Source organism: Ursus americanus, chromosome 30 (assembly GCF_024610735.1).
Source record: "Ursus americanus isolate L20-20 chromosome 30, mUrsAme1.1.p, whole genome shotgun sequence".
Classification (NCBI taxonomy): Eukaryota; Metazoa; Chordata; class Mammalia; order Carnivora; family Ursidae; genus Ursus; species Ursus americanus.
In genome coordinates, this window is record NC_142156.1 from 28,797,701 (window position 1) to 28,820,841 (window position 23,141).

The 23,141-nt window shown below is 63.1% G+C and overlaps 2 protein-coding genes across 6 annotated transcripts; one reads left to right on the top strand and one right to left on the bottom strand.

The window, feature by feature from the left end:
- Positions 1-864: 864 nt before the first annotated feature.
- CCDC188 (coiled-coil domain containing 188) lies at positions 865-3,332 on the top strand. The gene is made up of 9 exons (XM_045815138.1): positions 865-1,398; positions 1,580-1,687; positions 1,847-1,951; positions 2,085-2,141; positions 2,248-2,307; positions 2,451-2,515; positions 2,704-2,761; positions 3,009-3,055; positions 3,146-3,332. Exons 1-9 carry the CDS (start codon positions 865-867, stop codon positions 3,330-3,332), a joined length of 1,221 nt encoding a protein of 406 aa, XP_045671094.1.
- A 720-nt stretch (positions 3,333-4,052) lies between these two features.
- On the bottom strand, positions 4,053-19,841 carry ZDHHC8 (zDHHC palmitoyltransferase 8). Of its 5 annotated transcripts, XM_045815161.2 has the most exons (12): positions 19,659-19,838; positions 12,640-12,761; positions 12,309-12,466; positions 12,049-12,221; positions 11,747-11,849; positions 11,230-11,321; positions 10,922-11,063; positions 10,597-10,717; positions 10,415-10,524; positions 8,069-9,069; positions 4,906-5,041; positions 4,055-4,445 (listed from the first exon to the last, which is right to left on the bottom strand). In XM_045815161.2, the coding sequence occupies exons 1-12, from the start codon at positions 19,760-19,762 to the stop codon at positions 4,401-4,403; spliced, it is 2,307 nt and encodes a 768-aa protein (XP_045671117.2). In that variant the 5' UTR covers positions 19,763-19,838; the 3' UTR covers positions 4,055-4,400. The 5 variants fall into 5 exon arrangements, with proteins under 5 accessions (XP_045671119.2, XP_045671116.2, XP_045671115.2 ...); XM_045815160.2 differs by having other exon boundaries at positions 4,054-5,041; positions 10,630-10,717; positions 19,659-19,839; XM_045815159.2 differs by having other exon boundaries at positions 4,054-5,041.
- Between the last annotated feature and the right edge of the window lie 3,300 nt (positions 19,842-23,141).

The window sequence follows — 23,141 nt, forward strand, 5'->3', positions numbered from 1 at the left end:
CTATGAGCCTGCTTCTTCCTCTCCCACTCCCCCTGCTTGTGTTCCCTCTCTCACTGGCTGTCTCTATCTCCTTCAAATAAATAAATAAAATCTTTAAAAAATAAAAATAAAAATAAAAATAAAATAAAAATAAAAATAAAAATAAAAAAGACCTCTGAAACACTGAAGGCCAATCTTGTATCGGTTCCATCATTTAACAGTGGTGTGACCTTGGGCACGTGACTCAGTGTCTTTGTGCCTCAGTGTCCCCACCTATAAAGAGGATGATAATCATCCTTGGAGAACTATTAAAGCAAACGTTCAATAAATGATTTTTAAAAAATAGAATCCCGAAGATCAGCTAGGTAGAAAAGCCAGGTTGTGGGATAAGCTCTTCCGTGCGGAGAGGAGGTGGGGGCGGGTGCCACCCAGCTGCGTACAGCGTGCAGCCGAACCTCAGAACGAGCTTAACCACCAGGCTTGTGGGTGGTGGGTGGTGGGCACTGACGTGGGAGGACCACACTGGATACCACGTCTGGCATTTGATTTTGTTTTAACCTTACATCTGCATTATCTGTTTCACATTTTCAGAAAATAACTGATGCAGGTGGGGGAGCTGGGGTGGGGAAGAGGCATGGGGGGTGGGGGGGAGCAAGACAAGGGCACTTCAGGAGCAGGGGCCTGGTGGGAGGGGCCCCCCCCAGCCCTGGCTCTGGCCACAACCCCAGCCCATTGTGACCTCCCTGGCTGTGCCCAGGCCTTTGTGACAGGCACTCTTGAGGCAGACCTGTGAGCCATGACACCTAGAGGGCCCTCAATAAGAGGGTGGCAGGTCGGGCCAGGCTAGAGCCTGGACCTGGGGTTAGGAAGGGGTTACAGGGAGGAATGGAGGGGCCCAAAACCCTGGGCCCCTGTGGCCACTCCCACCTCCAGTGCCCCCAGCCTTCAGCTTCGAGCAGCCACGGAGGATGCCTGGATCCACCCTGCCAGGGCTTTGTAAGGTGGCCCTGCCTGGTGCCTCTCAGCTCCACTCACTCCATAGAGTCTGCCAGGCCTTTCCCACCTCCGGGGGCAGGGGGCGGGGGGCCCAGGGTCGGGGGTGAGGTACCTGGGAACTACATTGCAAGCGAAGGGGGCGAGATGCAGCGACAGAGACCGAGAGACCCAGCGGGGGCGAGACAAGGACAAGTGGAGGCAAGGCTGGGGTGGGGCTGGCCCCTGCACTCAGGACGAGAGCAAGGGGCACCCAGGCAGGGGGGATCCCCCAGCTCAGGACCCAGACCCTGCCCATGCCCGCCCCTGCCGACGGGGTCAGGAACCCCAGCCTCGCCCCGGGCAGCCCCCTCCCCGCTCCAGAGTGTGCCCCTGGATCCTGCAGAGCAGTCCTTCCTCCAGCTGGAGCAGGAAAACCAGAATCTGGTGAGTGAAGAGCCCACAGAGGCTGTGGGGCCTGCCCAGGCCCAGAGCCCATCTGTGCAATGGACTTGCAGCTGTTTGCAGAGCTGAAACTTCGGCCCTAGCCCCTGCTGCCTGTCTCCTGCCCAAGAAGCAGCTATGACAAGCAGCCCCATCTCTCTGCCTCCCTCCCCCAACCCCTCAGAAAAGACAGAATCAGGATCTGCGGGAGCAGCTGGGGGCCCTCCTGGGGCCAGGGCAGCAGTTCCTGCCCTTGTGCACGGAGCACTCGAGCTGTACGGCCCTGGCCTGGGTAAGTGCATGGCAGACACCCAGCCACAGCAGGACAGAGGGCACCTGCCAGGAATGACCCTGTGACTCCATGCAGCACAGCCCCACCCCCACTCCCAGGCAGTCCATGACCACAGATGCTGCCCACGGCCTTGGGGCTGACCCGAGGGCTCTTCCACAGCCCCCCGAGCAGGCCAATACTCGGCCCCTGGAGGACAGGGCGCCCTTGCAGCTACTGCGGCGGGAGCTGTGCCGGGGGGAGGAGTCCTTCGTGCAGCAGTCTCAGGTGGGTCCCCAGGAGCCAGACCGGGGCGGGGGGGGGGGAAGGGCGGTTCTCCATGCAGCAGTCCTCGGTGGCCGGAGGAGGAAGGAGCGGACATCGTTGGCCCTGCCTGTGCCCACACTGTGCCCCTCCCCAGAATGAGCTACAGCAGATCCGACTGTCCTTTGAGAGGAAGAAGATGGCCATTACCGAGGTGCCCGGCTGGCTGGGGTGGGAGGGCCGCTGGGGAACCCACCTGGTGGGACACATCCGTGGGTCCTGCTCCTTGGAGCATGACCCAGCCTCTCCTCTCCCTCCAGGTGTGGGACGGCGTGGCCGAGGTACACATGGCCCTGAACAACCAGGCTACTGGGCTCCTGGTAGGTCCCCAGAGCATGACACCCGAGGCTGACAGGAGCAGGGAGTCGGCAGAGGGTGCGGGGTCAGAGGAGCATTGAGAAGCAGGGGCATACGGCAGAGTAGTCAGGGTTAGAGGACCTGTTTTATCTCCTCTGCCCCCCAGAACCTCAAGAAGGACATCCGGGGAGTACTAGACCAGATGGAGGACATTCAGCTGGAGATTCTGGGGTGATGTGCAGGGTTAGGGGCCTGGGGGGCCTGGCTGAACTGGGAAAGGGGCAGTTGTCCCAGCCAGGATGGGGTGGATCAGACCCTGACCCTTCCCCAGTTCCACTGCACCAGACCAAGGGGGTGGTACAGGCTGGGGGTGGGGAGCATACATGGCCCTGACCGTGCAGCCCTCCCACCCCATCCAGGGAGCGCGCCCAGTGCCGCACCCAGGCCAGGAAGGAGCAGCAGATGACATGCATAGCGGTGAGTCCCCCACCCCACACCATTTCCCAGTCTGGCCTCAGCCTGGAGGCCCCCTCAGGGAGGGAACGTGGGCTTCAATAGAGGAGGCCCCAGGGCGGGAGCCCCAGCAAGAGCCAGGTGACCGGTTATCCCTGAGACATGGCTGCAGGTGCCTGTCCTGGGTGAGGGTGTGAGGGGTAAGAACTCACAGCACAGGGGACCCCCTTCCCAGGGGGGCAGACTCTGACCTGGCCCCTCCCCTGCAAAGGCAAGGCCGCAGCTGGGATGTTCCGAGGGCGTCAAAGGCCAGCTCTGGTAGGTGGCTGCGTGAGTGCACGGGCAGAGCCCAGTCCCCTGGGTCCGTCCCCGAGGGCACCCCCGCCCCCTGACCGCCGCCGCCCGCAGGCTGCTGGCCCTGAGGCTGCTGCTGGGCGCCCTGCTGGCCTGCACCGCCGCCTACGTGTACGTGGTGGACCCCGCGCCCTTCGAGGGGCTGGTGCCTCCCCTGCTGAGCCGCGCCGCTGTCTGGAAGCTCCGGGCCCTGCTGGGCCCGTTCCTGCGCCTGGAGGTGGACGACTTCCTGCCCTTCTAGGCCGGAGGCCCAGCGGCCCCAGCGAGGAGGAGGCCAGGCGGCCGGCGCTGCCCCGGGTGCCCAGTGGCCGCGCCGGCCCCTGCCCACGGCACTGCCACGCACCGTCCCTGCCAGGAGCTGCGGAGAAGGGTGGAGGCGGGGTCTGTCCTGAGGGCTGGGCCTGCTGCTGGACATATAGTCGTGACACACACGGGCGTGCCGTGCGCGAGCTTGTTTCCATGGAAACGGGGCGGGGGGGCGGGCAGGAGGTTTTGCTGCCTTCTGAGGCCAATCTCACACTGAGGCTTCCTCAGGGTGGTGTCCCTGCCTTAGCGCCCGTGCCCCACCCGCCTGCTGGGCGGCAGCCCCTCCACAGGAAGCCCCCAGCCCGCCCCAGGCCCCCAGGGAGGGCTCTGAGTGGAGGGTGTTGCAGGAGGGTCTCCACTGAGAGCCAGGACTGGGGCCCTCTGGCCTCATCCCTGGGGCTGGGCGCCATCAGCAGGCCTAAGGATCAGGTTCCCAGCCCTGAATCACCGACCCACTGACTTCATACCCCTTGCATAACCCTCTGCCCCTATCCGGCCGACCACCCCACCCTCCCCACACTTCACCCGGCCACCACCCCCCCACCTCCCACTCCTGTCCCCTCCCCAACCTAGGATCCCTGTCCAGTCCGGCCTCCTGGCACTGCCCCAAGGCTCGGAGGACAGGGGACCACGTTGGTGGACAGAGCTGTGGAGGTAAACACCAAAAATTTTATTTAGGGCATTAAATTGGGGTGGGGGAAATACCTTTTAGAACAATAGAGAATAGCTCTGTGGCTTGCTCATCCCCAAGTGGGAGAATTAGAGGCACCGCCCAGGCAGGAAAAGAGCTGGCCAGAGCCCTGCCCTGCCCCTGGGGGCGTCCAGGCCCTGGCTGGCTGGCAGGGACTGCAGGGCAATGGGCAGCGGGGCCCTCTGAGCTCCCCCAGGTACCACATCTCGGAGTGAAAGAGTGAAGACTGCCGGGAGGGGCTGGGTAGAGCAGTCAGCAGGAACACACTGGACTGGCAGGGTCTCCTCCCCGCCCTGGTAGGGCCCGGATGGCTCACCAGGCTGGCGGCTCCAAGAGGTTAAGGCATCTGTTCATGTGCTGGGTGTGGGGAGGAGGGAGTGCAGTGACCTGCAGGGGCAACCTGAGACCCCCACCCCAGCGCAACCCACAGAGGCCTGGGCTCCCTGGGGAGGAAGTGGCGTCTAAAGTGCTCGGTCAGGCGGGGAGGTCAGGGTGCTGGTCCCAGCAGCTCCAGGGCCCCTGCCTGGGGAGTGGGGGCCCCTGCCTGGGGAGTGGGACCCCCTGCAGCAGGTGGGGACTTCCTGAGGTGGGTGGGCACAGGGTCACAAGCCCCCGGGGGGCTGGGAGTCAGTCAAGGTGCGGCTGGTGGAGAGAGAACCCCCAGCCCCCGGCCCAGGGTCTGTGGCTGCCTGGCTTCCTGGCCTGTCCTCTCGGGCCCCAGAGCTGCCTACTTGGTGTCCCGCTCAGGCCCCGAGAGACTGGGGAAAAGGCTGGAGGCGGCTGAGTGCAGGCGGCACATAGCCCCTCGGGGGAGTACCCCAGCGGCCGGGCTCCAGGGGGCCCGCAGCGGCGGGCGGTCCTCAGGGAGGCCAAGGTGACATAGGTGCAGGCCGGGGGGCACCCTGGGCTGGCCACGCCGGCCCCATCCACGGCTGCAGGTGGCGATCCGCCCCCTGGGGGCCGCAGCGTCCCGTGAGAGAGAAGCAGAAAGGTGGAGGTCAGCATGGGGCAGAGCTGCCCAGTGCAGGGTCCGAGGCCCGGCTAGCCTCCCACGTTGGGCCAGCCCCTGCCCCAGAACCCCCAGTCTTTGCCCTGGCTATCTCAGCCCTAAAGAGCCACGGATTCCCAATGCCCCCACCCCCCACATTTGGCAATGGGAGGTGGGGGGTAGGGGAGGCTCAGGTTGCCAAGAGGGTGAGTTCCAGTGAGTGTAGCCGCAGGATGCGGCAACGGCCCCCACGGGGCCCTCAGCCAACGGGTGGCTCCATTTGCACCCCCCACTCCATCTCCCCTAAAAGCTCTTGGGTTCCCAGGGGTTCCTGGGGTAGCCGCAATCCCAACCTTTCTCCAAATAACCTGTTACCGCCAGGGATGACGCCGACCCACGGGAACCTCGTGCTCATCAGCCAAAGACCCACCGGCCAGCCCCCACCTCCCAAGCTTCCAACTCAGCTTAAGTCAGTGGAAACACCCACGAAGAATGCCCGTATCTCTGGCCAACACCTCTCCCAGAGCCTGACCCACTCTGCTCCCCGCCCCCGGAGCCCCCGCATTGCAGCAACAGCCCTAGCCTTGCTCAAGGAAAGGATCGAAATGACTCTTTTTCTTTTTTTAATAAAATTATAGATATATAGATGTAGATATAAAAACATAAAACAGACACAACGCAAGCGGACGCTGCCGTGTGCTTACTCTCGGGTCCCTGGCGCCAGGCGGAGCTCTGACCCCCTCCCCCATGTGCTTCCCACGAGGGCGCCGAGGCTCCTGCAGGGCCTGGACTTGGCATGCCTTGGGGTAGGGAATCTCCAGTTTGGCAGGGAGAGGACTCCTGGTCTCATGGGTGCCCCGTGGCAGTGTCCGGCCCATGCCTGCTCCTCTCTGCCCCCCAGTCGCCTCCCACAAGAGCATAAAGCAGAGGTTAAGGCTTCAATGAAAGCGAGTTTCCCGGCAGTGGGGGCAGCGGGGGCCCGAGCGTTAACACATGGGACGTGGCATGGCAGCTCAGCGCACAGACACGGGGACGCACCCACCAGCTGGGTGAGACAGGACACATGGAGCCAGGACCCCACCCACAGCTGGCTGTCTGTCTGTCCGTCGTCCACCTGTCTGTCAGAACCCAGAGCAATCCCAGAGCTGGGTGCCTGTAGGCCGGGGCCGGACTCCCCAAAGAAGAACTGGCCTGGCCAAGCTACAAGCTTCCAGCGGGTCCCTGAAAGGCAATGAGTTAGGAGCAGCCAGGTGGTGGGGCCTCGGTCCAGTACGGCCGGGGACCCAGGCCTCTCTGTCCATCTCTGGGCCACAGTGACCCGTCTGTGAGGGGGGTAGGTGGGGACCAGCCTGGGGACCACCTCAGGGGCACGGGTGCAGTGGGTGCAGATGCAGTCCACACCCCCTCGCCACCCCTGCCTGTGGGAGCAGGGGCACCGACACAGATCCTGCAGCCTGGTGGCCCTTGGCCCAGCCGCGCCCTGCTGAGCAGATGGGTGGATGGACAGGTGGAGGAAGAGGGACAGGCTTGTGGAGGCGTGGTCTCTTCCGCTGACATGTCCACACCAGGCCTGGGCCTCCTTGTCTCCCGGGGCAGAGAAGTCGGGAGAGGAGGGCAGCCGCTGGGGGTCCTGGTCCCCGGGGCTCCACGGCGGATGGATGGCAGTCAGTCCTCACACTGAGATCTCGTACGTGGTCCCACCCACGCCGGACACCTTCTTAACGAGCGTGTGCCGGGCAGGGCTGGCGGAGGGCCCTGGGGGGCCAGTGGCAGGCCCCAGGCGGGCCAGGCCCGGGGACTGCCCGTTAAGCTTACTTGGGGGGGTCTTCAGCTGAGGGTGGTCCCTGCATCAAAACAAGCACATACACGCACACACACAGTGAACGCAGGACCACGGCATGACAGAGGCCGGCAGAGGCAACAGGACAGATGACGCAGACACAGACAAACCCCGGGGTGGCCCCTGCCTCTGAGCTCAAAAGGTCCCACCCAGAAAATGAGTGGGGGTGCACAGCCTGCCGAGGGAGGGCTATGTTGTCACAGGACAGACAGATGTCAGAACGGCCATCATCCCCCTCCCAGGTCCCTTGGTCCCTCCCACTGGCACAGGGAGGCCAGATGGACACTGGCCAAGCCCCCAGGCCCTGCACTGTCCTCACGCCCCAAGCTGGGGAGCCCAGTGGTGACTCTGTGGCTCCTTCCCTGCTCCCTCCTAGGAAAATGAGAGGCTGTCAACCTGCCCTCCAGCCTGCCCAGGACTGACCAATAGCATTTCTGACACCGCTGCCCAGACGCTCGTGAGGATGGGAGCACCTCCCTCCGGCTGCCATCCCACCTCCCTGTGCGGCTGCCGGCCACTGGGCCAGTTGCATCCACAGCAGGGGCCTCCTTGCTGACTGAGCCCATGCTCAAGATGGCAGAGGTGATGCCTTGACGATACCCACACCCCCACTCTGGGGCCCAGCACACCCCAGGTGCTCAGCTCATATACTTGGACCTGACCCTGTGAGCCAGCCAGTCCAGCATCCTATTACCCACCTGCTGGGGGCCTGGAACCAGCCTGCCCCTCTGGGCCTCAGTTTCCCCATATCTGAGCAAGAAAGCCCTTACTTCCTGGGGCTATGAGCACCCAGGGCAGCATGTTCTGCTGTGGGATGATGTCTCCCAGACACAGGCTCCAGGACCAACACTGTCCCCAGGGGAAGAAGCCCCAGGGTCCCCCCTACACTCGGTTGCACCAGCTGCAAGAGAATGTGCAGCCCTGGGCTCAAGGTGCAGATCCTCCTGCCCCGCTGTCCTCAGACGTATCAGGGCATCCTTGGAGCCGGGCTACCCTCACACAGTCTGGCCAGGAGCCTCCAAGGAGGGTGAGGCCCACCCCCGTAGGCAGCCATTGGCTTCCCAGGCAACACCCGCATGCTCGGCCAAGAGGCCCCACAGGCAGCCGGACACCTGACCTGTGCTGGGAAGCCCCCTGCCCGCCAGGACCCACCTCTGCACGGCCAGCGAGGGTGGCGACTCCGGGAGGTCCGTGTGGATGAAGGCGACAGCTTTGGGGCCTGCATAGGAGGGTGAGCGGGGTGTGCTGGGTGGGGAGGGGGGACCCTGGCGCACTGGGGACCTGTGCGAGCCGCTGCCGGGCCGAGGCCCAGGGGCATTGTTGTTGGCCAGGTCGGCCTGCAGGGAGGAGGAGGAGGTCCGCGGTGCCCGGCTCACGGCGCTGGACAGCGAGGACAGCGAGGTCTGCAGCGCGGGGTTGCGGGCGCCACCGAAGCCGGGCCCCGCCACCAGGTCATCTCTGGAGCCGTAGCGCAGGGCAGGCCCGCGGGGGCCCTCAGACAGCACGCTGGCCTGCTGCAGGCTATAGGAGCTGGGCGCATCATAGACGCCCGAGTCACCGAAGAGCGAGTCGGCCTGAGAGCGCAGCAGCCGTTCCCGCTCCTCTCTGTCCTTGCGCTCCTGGATGGAGGCCATGATGGTCCTGGACAGGTTGTCGTAGCGCACAGGTGAGGGCTCCCGCGGCCGGGGGCCCAGCACCGGGCTGAAGCTACGGGGCGGGGGCCGTGGCGGGTCACCCACCGCCCCCGGGTGCAGGTAGGGCGAGCGGTAGCTGGCCACGCCGGCAGAGGGGTGGGCTGGGCACGTGTGACCACTGGGAGAGCCGGGGTTAAGCAGACTGTCATAGGACAGGCTGCCATTGCGGTTGGGCAGCGCGTGAGGGGCAAAGATGCTGCGGTGGGGCGTGGGGGGCCCGCCCTCAGAGCGCAGAGGCTGCAGGGCCACGTGGTCCCCACCCCTCCGGCTTGCTGCCTTGAGGCTCAGGGAGCGCAAGGCCCCCGAAAAGGTGTCAGCAGCACTGAGTGGCGGGGACGGTGGGTAGGCTGCGTGCAAGCCTCCGGATGTGTAGTCAGGGAGGTCCAAGCTGGGCTCTGATGCAAAGTCCAGGCTGTGGATGCTGTCCTCCCCCAGTGTCAGGGAGTCAGGGCCAGGGACCTGTGGGGAGAGAGGGCACACGTCTTCCACTGCCCGGCCACCAGGTGCTCTGTGCCCCCACAGAGGCTACAATCTTGGTGACATGTGTAACCGACAAGCTGTTCCTGGAAGCTCTCCACCCCCTAACCACCTCTTCCTTGCCCACCACAGAAGGAAGCGGGACAGGGCAGAACAGAGCACCCAGACGCTGCCTCCCCAGGGAAGGCTGGGCACACTTCTGCTGCTACTTCCCGCGGAAGAGGAGGGGGCCGTGGGGATAACCTCAGGAGCTGGACCTCAAGGACATGTAATAACCACACAGAGACCCAGAGCCCTCTTGTCGGCACCTCAGGGCTGAGGATTGCAGTCACGGCCCTGTAGGAGCAGAGCTGGCTGCTGCTACCCAGGGCAGGACCCTCAGAGCCCCCACGGGGCAGGACCTCCTGCGGAGGGGCCAGGGGCAGCCACAGCAACAGGGAGGAGGGGCCTCTCTGAGTCTCCGTGAACTGAGGCATGAGGGCACAGGCATGGGCTGGGGACAAGACTGCAGAGCCTCAAAACCCAGAGAGGGTACTGGTAGGGACAAATGTGGCCTCAGGGTACTTGGCTAGAATCCTTGTGGGATCCAGGACAATCCCAGGAAGATGAGGCAGGCAAGGGCACCTAAAGCCCCCCATTCCCAAGAAGAGCTGATCGACACCCCTCCTGGGGCAGGACCATGGCACGCTGGCCGAGAAGGCCCAGACTCCCTGCCCAGCCCAGAGGGTCCAGAGACACAGGGTCGAGCAGGGCATCAGGGCATCAGTCCTGAGGGGAGGCGACCGGTCCAGGCATACCGGCCCAGTCACAGGCTCGCCTCTCAGATGGCCGTGAAAGAGGGTGGGCAGCCTGGGAATGCTCAGCATTCTGGATCATTCCTCAGGCTGTCCAGGGTTGCCAACTGCTCCACAGTGATGGTAGAGTACTTACACAACTGAGAAAAAATAAATGAGCTTTCTTAAACAATCTCAAATTCTTCTGAAGCCTTCCCGTGGGCCTTACAGAGTGACTAATAGTGGAATTCCAGGCATCCTGACACACACTGCTCCTGGGGGCAGCCGCCTACCAGGCCAGCGGGCAATGCCGGCCAAGGAGAAGGGGCCAGCCAGGACTGCCTGTGCCAGCCCTTCCTTCATGCCTAGCTGGGATGCCCAGAGGGTGAGGTCCTGCTGGCGCCCACAAGGCTCTCTATGACCCTAAGGCCCCAGGGACAGGGCTTCCTGGGGTGAGTCCTCTAAGAGTGGGACCTCTGGGGTGAAACCTCTGGGGGCAGGGTCTCCAGGAGGGTTAAAGCAGGGCTTCCTGGGGTGGGGCCAGGCCTCCTCACCTGCTCACCAGGCCCACAGAAGGGCGTCTTGGGACCCGAGGGAAAGGCAGGCCGGAACTTGTACATGGCAGGTGTCGGGGGACTGGTCCTCTGCGCCGACAGGGCGCTCTCTGGGGAGATGGACCACGGTCAGGCTGGGGTCAGTCCATGTCCCTCCCTCTGTCTGGCCACCCCCACCTCACCAGCACTGCTCGGGCGTGGGGTCTGCAGGTCACCTCCGAATGTGCCAGCCTCCGCCTTGGGGGGCAGTGGCGGCCCCAGGTCCAGCGGCTTCTCATCCAGCCGGTCCAGACTGCCCTTGGACTGGGAGGGGGTGTGGTCAGTGGTGGGTAGGGGGTGGGCCAGGGGTGGGGCATAACTGGGGACTCCGCCCTGGGCCCTAGACCATTCTCCAGAATCTACCCAGTGTCTCCCCCTTCCATTTCTAGGCCCCCTCCAACATAGCTGCCTCCTGCCTTCAAGGGTCTGCCCTTTACCCCATCCCCTACCTGACCCCAGGGCCCCCACCTTGCTGCGGCCCAGGCCAGCCTTCAGCCCGTTGTCACTAAGCTTGACCTTGAGTGGGGCAGCTCGCTCCAGGAGCTCAGGCCGAAGGAAAGGCGGCTTCAGGCGAGCAGCCAGCGGCAGCCGGGGAGGCTCCACCACGTACCTGCACCAGGGGCAGAGGGGTCAATGGCCAGGGTGACCCGGCCTGAATACTCACCAAAGGCAAGCCTGGCCACACCTGCCAGAGGCAGAGGTCGACCAGGCTGAGGGTCCACACCTGCCCACCCCAAACCCGGCAGAGGCCCCTTGACTCCCCCTCCAGGCCTCACCGGGGTGCCAGAGGGCTGCACAGCACGTGCTCCACATTCCCATAGCAGCCTCGGGTGAAGGGGTTCACGCCCCCACGGAACTTCCCCGTCACCTGTGGACATGGGACCCCTCAGCCAGCCTGGCCACCCAAGGTCCAGGCCAAGGCGGACAGGGGGACAGGCAGGGACAACTGGGGTTCCTCAGAGGCAGAGTGGGCAGGGTCAGCCCATGGGTGCCCCCCACCCATTCACCCTGACAGTCCCTGCAGGAAGCTGTAGAATTTCTGGGCCCTGAGTTACCGGTGGCTGCAGTGTCCACAGGTGGGAGTGAGCAGGGCAGCCCCACACTCCACGCCCCACCCAGGGTCTCCAGGGCCAGATCCTCCTGCTACGGAAGCTGTGCAGGCCACCTCAGCTGACGGCTCCGGCAGCCTTTCCCTGACACCACCCCCACACGGTCCTGCCGTAGCCCGGGCCCTCTCGACCCATAGGGGACCCCTCATCCCCATCACTGCATGGGCCCTCCTAGGGTCAGCACCTGCTCATTGGTGGTACGCCCCCGAGTGACCAGCACCACGTGGAAGCCAGTGAGGCCGATGACAGGGATGAAGAAGAGGCCAGCCACACACATGACGGCCATGCTGGCCTGTTAAGGCCAATGGCCATAGGCAAAAACCCAGAGAAGGTGCCTGTGGACAAGCCACTCCCACTGCCACCCAACCAGGGATGGCCACCCGCACTCTGGGGACTCCCAGGCAGTCACCCCACCCCCTGAGCCTCAGTTTCCCCTGTGGAAAGTGCCCCCAGCCCACACTGTCTTTGTGGTCAAGCCAAGGATACGTGATGGTGGTGTGGGCAGCTCCCAGCCCCTCAGCGTGGTTCAGCACATAGACCAGGCCAAAGGCGACGACACCCACCATGTGCGCGCTGAGTGACAGCAGGAACAGGAAGAAGTATCGGTAATTGCGACGCCCGATGCAGTTGTTGACCCAGGGGCAGTGGTGGTCAAAGTCCTGGGCAGGAGCAGTGAGTCAGGGCACAAGGTGGGTGGGAGGGGAGGGACATGGGCATGGGGGCAGACAGGGTGGCGGGACGGTCACCTCTACGCAGTTGTCGCAGACGCTGCAGTGGGAGCAGCGAGGTGGGCGGTAGAAGTGGCAGGTTGCGCACCACTTCATACGGACCTGGATGCCCCGCACATCCACATTCTTGTACAGCGGGGCCCGGAAGTCGTCCTCCTTATCCTCGTCCTCATCCGCTGTGAGCCAGGGCCAGGGGAGGGTGGCAGGAAAGTGACTTCCCTGGCAGGAGAGTCCTTCCCGGATCTCTGCCAGCCCACCCACCAGGACCCACCCCGAAAGGCTCTCTCATGTCAGCCACTCACACTCTAGTGAAAGGGAGCAGATCACGTGCCCCAGCACAGGGCCCTACCTCGGGGGAAGACGCCAGGGTCCATGAAGGTGGCCATGCTGAAGTTGGCCAGGACAAAGAGGAAGATGATGCCATTGTAGACAGGAACAGCTGGGGACACAGCTCGAGTCAACCATGGGCACCTGCGTTGGACAGCAGGGCAGAGCTGGGTCTGGGGGTGCAGCAGACGGGTGGGGATGGGACGTGGGGACAGATGAATTAGGCGTGGCCACACGTAGGCAGGCTTGGCCATCGAAGGCCGCCATCAGCGCTCAGCATGACAGTCAGGGAGGCCACTGCTGCCACATCCCGCCGGGAGACCCCTGCGCATCAGCCTGCTGCTTCTCTACTCAACCACTGGGGCTGGGCGTCTCGAGCACGGCCGCGGCTGCCTGCATGCCAACACCGACCCCAGCAACCCTCCGGGTGCCTATTAGGAACTGAACCCACAGTTGAAGAAACTGAAGCTCAGAGAGGCCTGTGGACCTCCCACTTTTAAGAGGGGTGGCGGACTGGAGGCAGGAGTCCAGGATGAGAAACGAGCCCACTCTGCCGGTGTGCCATGACAGACAGAGGCCAGCCCCAGTCCTCACCCAGACCTGTCCCCAGCCCAGCGGGGCCCCTTTGCCAGGGAAAATCTGGGACATGGGGAGCTCCAATTCTCAGTCAGTAAATGCATGGTGTGTGGCACCCCTGTTTTTCCCTGAGGGGTGCAGTCTCAATGTCTGGGCCACTGGGCACATTGCATCCAGGCAGCCCCTTCTTTTTAGTTTGTCACCTTACTATCCACATGACAATGCAGAACACCTGGAGACTCTAGAAAAGCACGAGACCCCCCCTCAGCCACTCACCATCTCTCACTACACCCACGCCCATGGTTCCAAGGCTGCACCCCCTTCCCGGAAGCCTTTCCAGATTCCTGGCACCCCATAAGTATCCCACACCTCCCCAGTGGGTGCTCTGGCACAAACAGCAACCTCTTCAGCCCTCTTGGGACCTGACCAGAACCCTCTCTGCGGAGATCCGCAGGGCACATAACCTACGGCCCCCTGCCCCGACCCTGCAGCAGGTCCCTGGGTCCATCCACTTGGCTCCCACAAACTTCCTCTGGCCTCAGGCTCCTGATCTCTCCCACGGCTCCTGGCTGCTTTGACAAGTGGGGGCACCTGAGGGGTTGTTCCCCTCCCCATACCCAGCCCCTCTGTGGAACTGGAGGACCAGAGGGAACCCCACAGGAGCCCTGACCAAGAGAGCAGGGTATCGTGGCCTCCAGCAGGGTGAGCAGTGCCCACGGCCCTGCCCACCACCGCAGCGCACGCCGGCCGCACTGGTGCGCCCACGCCTGGCTTGGCCAGGAGCCAGCCCCGCCACCCCAGCAACCACCTCCATGGCAGCAGAACTTCGCTATTTTTAGTGGAAAGCGAGAGGCTATTTAAAGATTCCACTTCCCACGGCAGCAGGCTCCGCGGGCCAGGAGCCGCAAGTTACCCCTTCCTCTTCTCCGGGGCCTGCTGTGGAGGTGGACGCACTGCCTGAGGACACAGGTTCCCTCTGCAGGGAGGGCCTTCCTCCACCGCCCCCTGCCCAGGCAGCCCAGAGTGCCCACCAGTACACGCCTTCCACATCCCCCATCCCTGCGTGCTAAAGCGTGGCATACAGATGGTGCGCAATGTCTGTTGTGGTCTCTGATCCGATCCCGTTCAGCAAGGTGACAGTGGGCCCATGAGGCATGGTCTGCCTGGCAAGGCGGGGTGGGGAGCAGAAGCCAAAAGGCCAGTGGGGACGGGCTCTCCTGGCAAGTGGGAGCCGTCAGCTCAAGAGAACCAGGAGCCAGGGAGAAGTGGGGGACTGCGGGCCCCACTCAGGTGGTGCAAGCCAGCTCCCCATGGCACCTTCCGGGACGGACTGGCTATGGAATCTGTACAAAATGAAAATGTGGGCCTGGTGTTTAAAAGGGATCACGAAGTCCAAGACAATGACAGCAGAGCATTAAAGGCAAAGGCGGGCTCTTGTGCACCTGCGCCATCCGTGCCAGGGCGGCCAGCCTGCCCCAGGAAAGGAGGAAGCCCAGAGGTCCTGAGGTGCGCTGAGGCTGGCAGATGTGCACACACGGCGTGCAGTGGGTGGGCGCTGCTGGCAAGAGGACATGCGCGGGCTGGGGGGATGCTCAGAGCATCCATCCCTGCTGTCTAGGTTTTGCCGGTGGGTACTGAGTCTGTCGCCCACCTGCCCTGTGCGGTGGACCACAAAATCCACCCCTCCAGCTTCAGGGAGGGCGTGCGTCTGTTTCCTTATTTTACAGACACGGAACAGGTATAGGACAGCTTGTCACATACCAAGACCACGGGGTGAGTCTGCGTCTGGGCTGGGATTCAAACTATTATGCAGGCAGGCAGGGATTGAACCCCACGGGCAGCCCCTAACACCCCCACTGACAGGAGTCTCCCCTGGCCCAGGTGGCCTGTACTGCTTTGTCCTCCCTGAGCCTCAATGACGGCCCCCACCAGGCTGCATGGGCTGGACAGCTGCCCTGAATGAGATGCCCAGGGCTGGGTGGGGGGGCAACACCGGCACAGTAACAGGGCCATGTTTGGGAAGGGCAACATCTGCATTGAGGTGGTGGGCACCTGGCCTCTGTCCACTATGGGCACCACCCCCCTGCACGCCTGGGCCACACATACCGGGGAGAGTGGGCTGGGGCCTTAACTGGTGTCAGGCAGGCTTGAGGATGTTGGGGGGGGCAGGTCTCTAACAAGGACCTGAGCCACTGGCCCCTCCACCCACTATCACCAGGCCCCCAGGCTTGACTCAGACCCAGGATCAGGCCCTCCCATGCATTCCTGCCCCCCTCATCCTCCTTCAGGGGGCCTTTATGCCCAGGCCATGCCAGAAGGAGGGTCCAAGCCTGGGTCATGCCTCATGAGGACCGGCTCCCTGGCCAGAGCCAGCAGGCACATGCACAGACACGTGTCCCCATGAGCATGCAGGGACACATGCACATACATGTGTAGTGCACACACAGATGCAAATATGCTCTAGGACACACACGTGTGAACACATACCTGGATATGCGTGCACACAGACACACGTGCATACACAACCACATTCAAAAGGCATATGTACATGAGCACACACCAACGTGTGCTGAAAAGCAAGGCACACGTGCATAAATGTTTGTGAGAACAGACCTGCCCGCTCGCGCACACGCTGGCGCACACAGGCACACACGGCCACACAGGCACACCTGCGTCCTCGTTCATGCACAAACACACTCATATGCACATACGAACACACACAGATGCAGACATGCCCTTCCTCAAACCAACCCCCTCTTCATGGTCTCTATGACCCCTATGGACCAGGTGAGCACGAGGACACGTGAGGACGTGCAAGCTCTGCGGGCAAGGCCTGGCGGGCTGTACTGCTCAGTCCACCTGGAGCCTGTCCCAGGCTCCAGGAGGGCCCCTCTGCCCACAGGGACAACACTCCATTCCCACCCAGAGGACGGCATGCTCCAGGCAAGGGTTGGCCACCCCTTGCTGGCTGCAGCCAGGCTGCGGGGACCAGGGTGGGCCTGGGTGGGAGGCGGCCCAGCTCTGAGGCTGGAAGCCCTCCTCTCTATCCAGCCCGCGCCTCCTGAGTGTTAGGGCCACACGCCACTGCCATGGACCCCACCCAGACTGAGGCCCCAAGTCCGCCTAGCCCAGCAGGGAGACACCACCCAGTGGGGGTGGGGGGTTCTGCAGGGCCAGTATGCACGCCACAGCTAAATGTGGAATGGAAAATTTTAACTCAGACGTTTTCATTTAAATCGGGTTCTTCATTAACACTGTTTGTGTTTAAGAGCGACGCTCACACATGGGGGCACCCGGGACCAGAGGGTCTGTGGCCACTCTGCCCTGGTCAGGCTAGGCAGGGCCTCAGTCCTCCTGCACCCATCCGATCCCTGCAGACACCTGAGCAGATGGGGAAACTGAGGCTCAGGCGGCCAAAGATACCCTAGGCCACAGGCAGTGAGGCCTGGCAGGGGGCTCACCCCAAGATTCCTTCTTTCCTGTGCGGCCCCCGCCAGGGGCTCTGTCCATCTGGGACTGCCCTTCCACTGTCCCATGCTGGGCCTTCTAGCCTGCCGGGGCCTCTGGGCATGCGGAGGGGTCAGGCCCATCCTGGGGACAGAATCCTCTGTGACATCCCAGAAGTCAGCCCCCTGGCCCTGGACAGAAGGCCCAGCCTGGCCCCAGGTATTGATAATCCAAAAGCAGTCCTAGCTTTCTGATGTCTCCTGGTTCCCTGTCATTCTGCCAAAGTGCTCTGGGAGGAGGAAGGGGCTGAGGCGGAGACCTGGCCTGGGGGCTCTTGGAAACCCACTCAGCACCTGACCCAGCCTGGCACTGAGCCACAGTGTGAAGGGCTTCTGGGGCCCAAGGGGACACGACTATACCAGGAACCCAGGAAGGCTTCCTGGAGGAGAAGGGCCTGTGGGAACCTGCCCTTCAGGACGTTCCCCATTCTGCAAGGGAGATGTCCTGTCCTCTGGTGATCCTTCCCACACCACAGCCTCTCCTGGTAACACGTCACCCTCAGTGAGCTGGGCCGCGGGAGGGGTCCTTGGTCTTTTAGGCTCCTGCCTCCCCACCCTGCATGATGTCAGGAGCTGCTGCCTGCATGGACCTGCCCCAAAGGGGGCAACCCGTGTTTACTGAGTAGAGAGGAGGCCTGGGGCCACGCAGCATCCAGTGAAGTTCAAGGGATAAAGACAGAGAAGAGAGAACCCCGTGGGGGCCCCAAGGGCAGGGTAGAGAAGACACAGGAGTGGGCTGCTCCCTCCTCGCTACATGTCTAAGTCTGCAGCAGGTCTGGACCCAGAAAAAGGGTAAAAGTGTGGGTGCTCGGGTGACCAGAGGCCTATCCCAAGGAGGGGACCACTGGAACCCCTGCTTGCCTGGAATTCGGCACACTGAGAGTGGTGTTGGTAGGCATGGTTCACCCCATAGAACCCCTTTTCAGGAGCCCAGTTGCTTTGGAGGACCCCGGTGGAGCCAGGGTCAAGGTGGGCTGGGGTCCCCAGTGGCCTTTTGGCCCGGGGAATGAGGCCTCAGGGGCTCAGGGGAACCCTGTCCTAAGGGTGATCAAGGCTCCCTTGGCTAGCTGACTGCGCCTGGCCCCCAGCTGGTGCCCCTGCACCCCCATCTTCCTGCAGAGGCACATGCCACATTCTCTCAGGCAGAGAGGGTCACACACAAGACAGGACACAGGCAAAGGCCTGCAGTGCCCTGAGGGGACCCTGCCCCTCACTGGGCTGGTGTCCCTGAACCCAGAACCCCAGCTCTGAAAACTGAGGAGGGAAGACTTCGCAGGGTGCCGGAGCCTCAGTGCCCACATCTTGGGATGGTCAAGTTCATAGGACGGCCATGTAAGGGCCCTCTGAAATCACAGCAAGGGCTTATGACAAGCACGCTACAGCGGGGCTCAGGTGAGCCTAGGAGGAGAGGAGAGGGAGACAGGCAGGATCTCTGGAGTAGGGCTGATTTCAATTTCTTTAAAGATTTATTTCCCTGCATTTCATAAGTTCTTGAAAGAGAACATGTATTACTTTTAATGTCAGGGAGGAAAAACACTGAATCGCACTTCGGGAGTGAGACACCAGGATCAGCAAGGAGGCCCGGCTATCACGAAGCACACCTGAGGCTGGGTGTGGGGGACCCCAGGGCCAGGACCGGGCTAGGCCCCACCCCTCCAGAAGACCCTGAACTCGCTGCCCACCTGCCCCTCTCCTCTCTGCCCCACAGCCAGCAGCATCTGAGTAACAAGAACACGCCTGCTTGCCAAAGCCAGAAATAAGCCCGTCCACACAGGCCTTTTTTAAACACGCTCTTGGCAGCCTGTGGCGCCCCCCCAGCCCCGGCGTCCAGGTAGGGAGCTCTTGCGCCTCCACGGGCACCCAGTGCAGACTCGCCATCCTCACAGCTGCCACCCTCACTCTTGCTGAGGTGAATGGTGCCAGGCCGGCTCCTGTTCACCCCTGCTCCAGGCTCATTCACACTCATGGGCTGTCCTGACTCGGAACAGAGGCCCCACGGGCTGTGGCCATTTGTGACACCTCAGGTTCCCAGAAAGGCTTGGGCGGTGGTTGCTCCAGTCACCTGGGCTGTCTCAGCATGGGACTTGTGGAAGCGGATGGTCCCAGATCTGCATGGCTGAAACCTGGAACCCCCTCCCCTCCTTGCACCTGAAGGAGCCCTGGAGGGGTGCCCCACAGCCATGGTGTTGTCAGCAGGCTTACTCGTGAGCCAGCCTGTCTCAGGTGAAGAAGTTCTGCCTGCGAGGGCCCAGGGCCCTGCCTGCCCTCTGCCTCAAGGGTCCCAGTGCCCAACATGGCCAGTGTCCCTGGGTGTGGCCTGGCCTGGGCCCTCCAGCTGCGACCCCGAGCCTTCCTGAGAAGGTCAAGGGAGGGTGGAGGGCACTGCCAGGCCAGCATCAAGGGTGGCTTTGGGGCAGGCACGTGGCAGCCTGGCCAGGCCACACCTACGCGGGAACCACTTGGCTCTGGCCCTGGGCTGGACAGCCAGGAGGGGACCCAAGAGCCGCCCTCAGCTCCTTGCTGGAGGAGCTGGTGGCTCTCAGCAGCCCACATTCTCCCTCATGCAGCCTGTGGGAAGGGGAGGGCTGCAGCCACACCCTGGGCGGCCACTGCACACAGTCTCCTATTTGGGCCCAGCAACTGACACCCAGGGCCTGGCACATTCCTGAGGTGCCCGCCAGGCACTAGTGTCCCCACACAGAGAACTCACCTGTCCCTGGTGGCCCCATACAGTCACACTCACTGTTTCTGTCTCAGCCCAGGTGGGGGGCTCACATCACCCACAGCCCTGGTGCCAGCCCCGTCGTGCCCAGCCCTCCAGGCCCCTGGCCCCTACCCTGCCCCGCCCGCAGGCCTTGTCCCCCCAGGCCTGCCAAGCTGCATCCCCCGCTGTACTGGCCCCTGCCCCTTCTGGCCCGGCTGTGGCCGCCTGTGCCCCCCGGTGACGCGGGGGACTCACGTGAACACGAAGAACAGGGTGCTGGAACCGACCAGCAGCGCGGCTGCCGTGGCCACCGGGATGTACTTGGCGGGTTTGAGGCGCGTCCCGGGGCTGCGGGGCATCCTGGGCGCCGCGCCGCCGCATCCCTCCCCGGGGCCGGGCGGGCGGGGCCGGCCGGGGTCGGGCCGGGGTCGGGCGGGGCGGGCTGGACGCGGCGCAGGACCCGCGGCGGCGGCGGCGGCGGCGGAGGAAATCCCACCCCACGGGTAGCGGCGGCGGCGGCGCGCTGATGTCAGCGCTCCCCTTAAGGTGGACCGGGCGGCGGGGAGGTTGCGGGGGGCGGGGGGCGGCGCGGGGCCGGGGCGGGGCCAGAGGCGGGACCGGGGAGGGGCGGCGCTGGGACCCCTTGCGGACACGCCCGGCCCGCGCCCGGCCCCCGCCCCGCCCCACGCCCACCTTCGGGGGCGCTGGGTGCCAGCCGCCCAGACTGTGGAGCCGCCGAGCCCCCTGGGCCCCGCCGGCGTTGGCCTCTGGCGCGGCGTTCAGGACCTTGGGCCCGGCGCGGCCGCTCCTCGCCTTGGTGTCCGGGCCAGGCGAGTGCCCGCGGCACTCTGAAGCCACGCAGCCGTCGTCGCACACCTGCAGTGCTGGCCCACCGAGTGGACACCGCGGAGAACGCCAGGCCCCCTGTTCCCAGCCCGCAGGCCCTGGCGCAGTGGCATGTCGGTCCCCTCCCGGGCCTCTGTGTGCACAGACCTTTCCCTTAACACCTCGGAGCCTGTCCCTGGGGTCAGGTTGATGTCCCTGCTCCATGCTAATCCCGAATAGGGCCAGACCCCTCTCATCTGGAGCCCCCCTGGCATTCATGGGGGTAGAGAATTTGTGACACTGTAGGGGCACCTTCAGTGTTTATCTCTTGCCCATCTCACAGTCCTCGGGCCACTCGACTGGACCGAGTCCAGCTAGTGGTCACGGTAAGGAGGGCAGGGGGCTCTGGATTCTCGGGCTTCCTGGCCCAAACTGCAGGTTTGGGAGTGTGTGTAGGTGGGAGAGCTAGCTAGGGTCGAGTGAGCCCCTCAGTCTCCCAGAGGCAGGGTGGAGTGCCCCTCGGGAAGCACAGGGCATCCTGCCCCAGCCTGGGATAGGCCTGTGGGCAGGCCCACCTCCTGCAGGAAATCCCACCCGCCAGCTCCGCAGCCGCTGCCCGCTTAAGGTGGACCTGAGCCTTTGCAGTGCCTGGCTGCAGTGTGGACAGAACAGGCTGAGCAGCCAGGCAGAGCAGTGCAGAACCTCTGGGAGGTTGCGACCTGGGTCAAGCTCTGAAGCCTCCACAGTGAGGACTGGCAAGTCTCTTTTCCTTCCAACACAGCCTCAGGGCCCTCTGCTGGGAAACCAAGACCCATCAGCGCCCTCCCCAGGTGGGAATCCGGGGGGGAGGGGGTCCACCGTCCTTGGCTCTGGGCACCTGCTCCTCTATGGCCAGAATCCCTTGCTGCCCAGGGGCCACTTTCTCAGGCCATGCTGCCAAAGGCCCTAGGGCTCCTTGTCCTGGAAGCCCCTCCCTGCCTGTACGTGGGCCTGGTGGAGGCCCCAGCCCCAGCTTGGCAGGCTGCTGGTTGTGAGCCATTAAAAAGACCCTGGGCTGGGGGCCGGAACTGGGGCATTCGTACAGCTGCTTGACAGTAGAAACGGTCATGGGCTTTTTCCCATCACACCCCAGTTGTAGCCTCTGCTCTGTGGGGAGCCCACTTCTGGGGGCCTCAGCATAGGGTTGGGGGAGCACCCTCGCACTGAGTGGCAGGCTCAGGGCACAAAAGTGAGTGAAGAGCAGACACCTCCTTACCTCTGCCCACGGTGCCTCAGCCCTCTGATAGCCTCGGCGCCTGGAGATGTAAGGTCCAGGGGCCTCACAAAGACTCCAACCAAAGCACACCTCACCCAATGGCTGCCATTGTTCCTGCCCTTCTGCAACCCAGCACTGGGACCCCAGGCCCCTGGAAGCCTCTGGATGCAGGCCTACCCATGCGGAGGGTCTCCTCCCCACAGGCTCCCAAATGGTGGCTCAGGCCCAAGTCTGACTCCAGGTCTGTGTAGGGGCATCAGGACAGCTGAGAGCGGTGGAGTGCCAAGTGCTGGTCATGAAAGAAAGGGTGCTTTGGGGTGCCTGGGTGGCTCAGTCGTTAAGCGTCTGCCTTTGGCTCAGGGCGTGATCCCGGCGTTCTGGGATTGAGCCCCACATCAGGCTCCTCTGCTGGGAGCCTGCTTCTTCCTCTCCCACTCCCCCTGTGTTCCCTCTCTCGCTGGCTCTCTCTAATAAATAAATAAAATCTTTAAGAAAAAAAAAAGGGTGCTTTGTGCCTCCTGCAGACTTCCTGGGCAGAGGGGAGTCCTGGGTGGGGGGAGGTGAGAAGAGCAGGGGGAGACCCAGTGAGCCCGCCGGCCCAGGAGTCCTCCCCCTAGGGAGTTAAGATCCCCGGGAAAAGGAAAGCAGAGCAGAAAGCTTGCCTAACCTGCAGCCCAATGGACTGACCTGGAATGGAAGGGTACATCATCTCACCTCTCATTTCATCCCCAATACCATCAGCACCTCAAGTATGGCTTACCATTGCCTCTGTGCCACAGGGAGGAACCCACCTGAAAACACGCTGGCTGAGGCGCATGGGAGAGGCCCCACTGGCATCCCTGCTCATCCCAGTGGGACCGAACGTCAGGACTGCATGTCTCCCTTTCTGCAGCATTCTGCAGTGTCAGCAAGCCACCTGTAGTGTAGCCTGGTCACAGCACAGCTCTGTTCCCCAGCCATCTTAAGGGGCCTACCCTGCCGTCAGGGTTTTCCCCCCCTTGGGGACACATCTCAACACCCAAGAGGAAAGAAGTCAGCCTGGGGTTTCATATCAAGTGGGATTTATCTTGTATTGGAGCCCAAAGCAAAAACAATGTTCAACAACCATTCTCTGCTAAGTAAAAGGGGTGTCTGACCGCCCTTTCCTGAGGGATCAAGCCTGGGCCAGCCTTTCATACATCAATGCATCCAAAAGAGGCCCATTGGAAAGCAACACCCGTCCTTTATGTCAAAATTCCAATTCATCAAGATAGGCAAGGTGCACAAGCTTCAATGTCCCTCCTTGGTGGGAAGGGCCTCTGTGCCAGGACTTCAAGAGCACCCAGACCTGTGTCTGTAGAGGCCTAAGGCTGCCAGGACACAATGTTGGCCAGTGAAGTCTGCAGTTTGGCTTAAAAAAAATTTTTTTTTAAAAAGGGTGACTGGGTGGCTCAGTTGTTGGGCGTCTGCCTTCAGCTCAGGTCGTAACCCTAGAGTCCTGGAATCCAGCCCCTTGTCGGGCTTCCTGCTCAGCAGGGAGCCTTGCTTCTCCCTCTCCCACTCCCCCTGCTTGTGTTCCCTCTCTCGCTGTCAAGTCCATGAATAAAATCTTTAAAAAAAAAAAAAAAAGAGCAGCGTCTTTTGGAGGTGCTTCCCCCAGAGGGAACAAGGACCTGAGG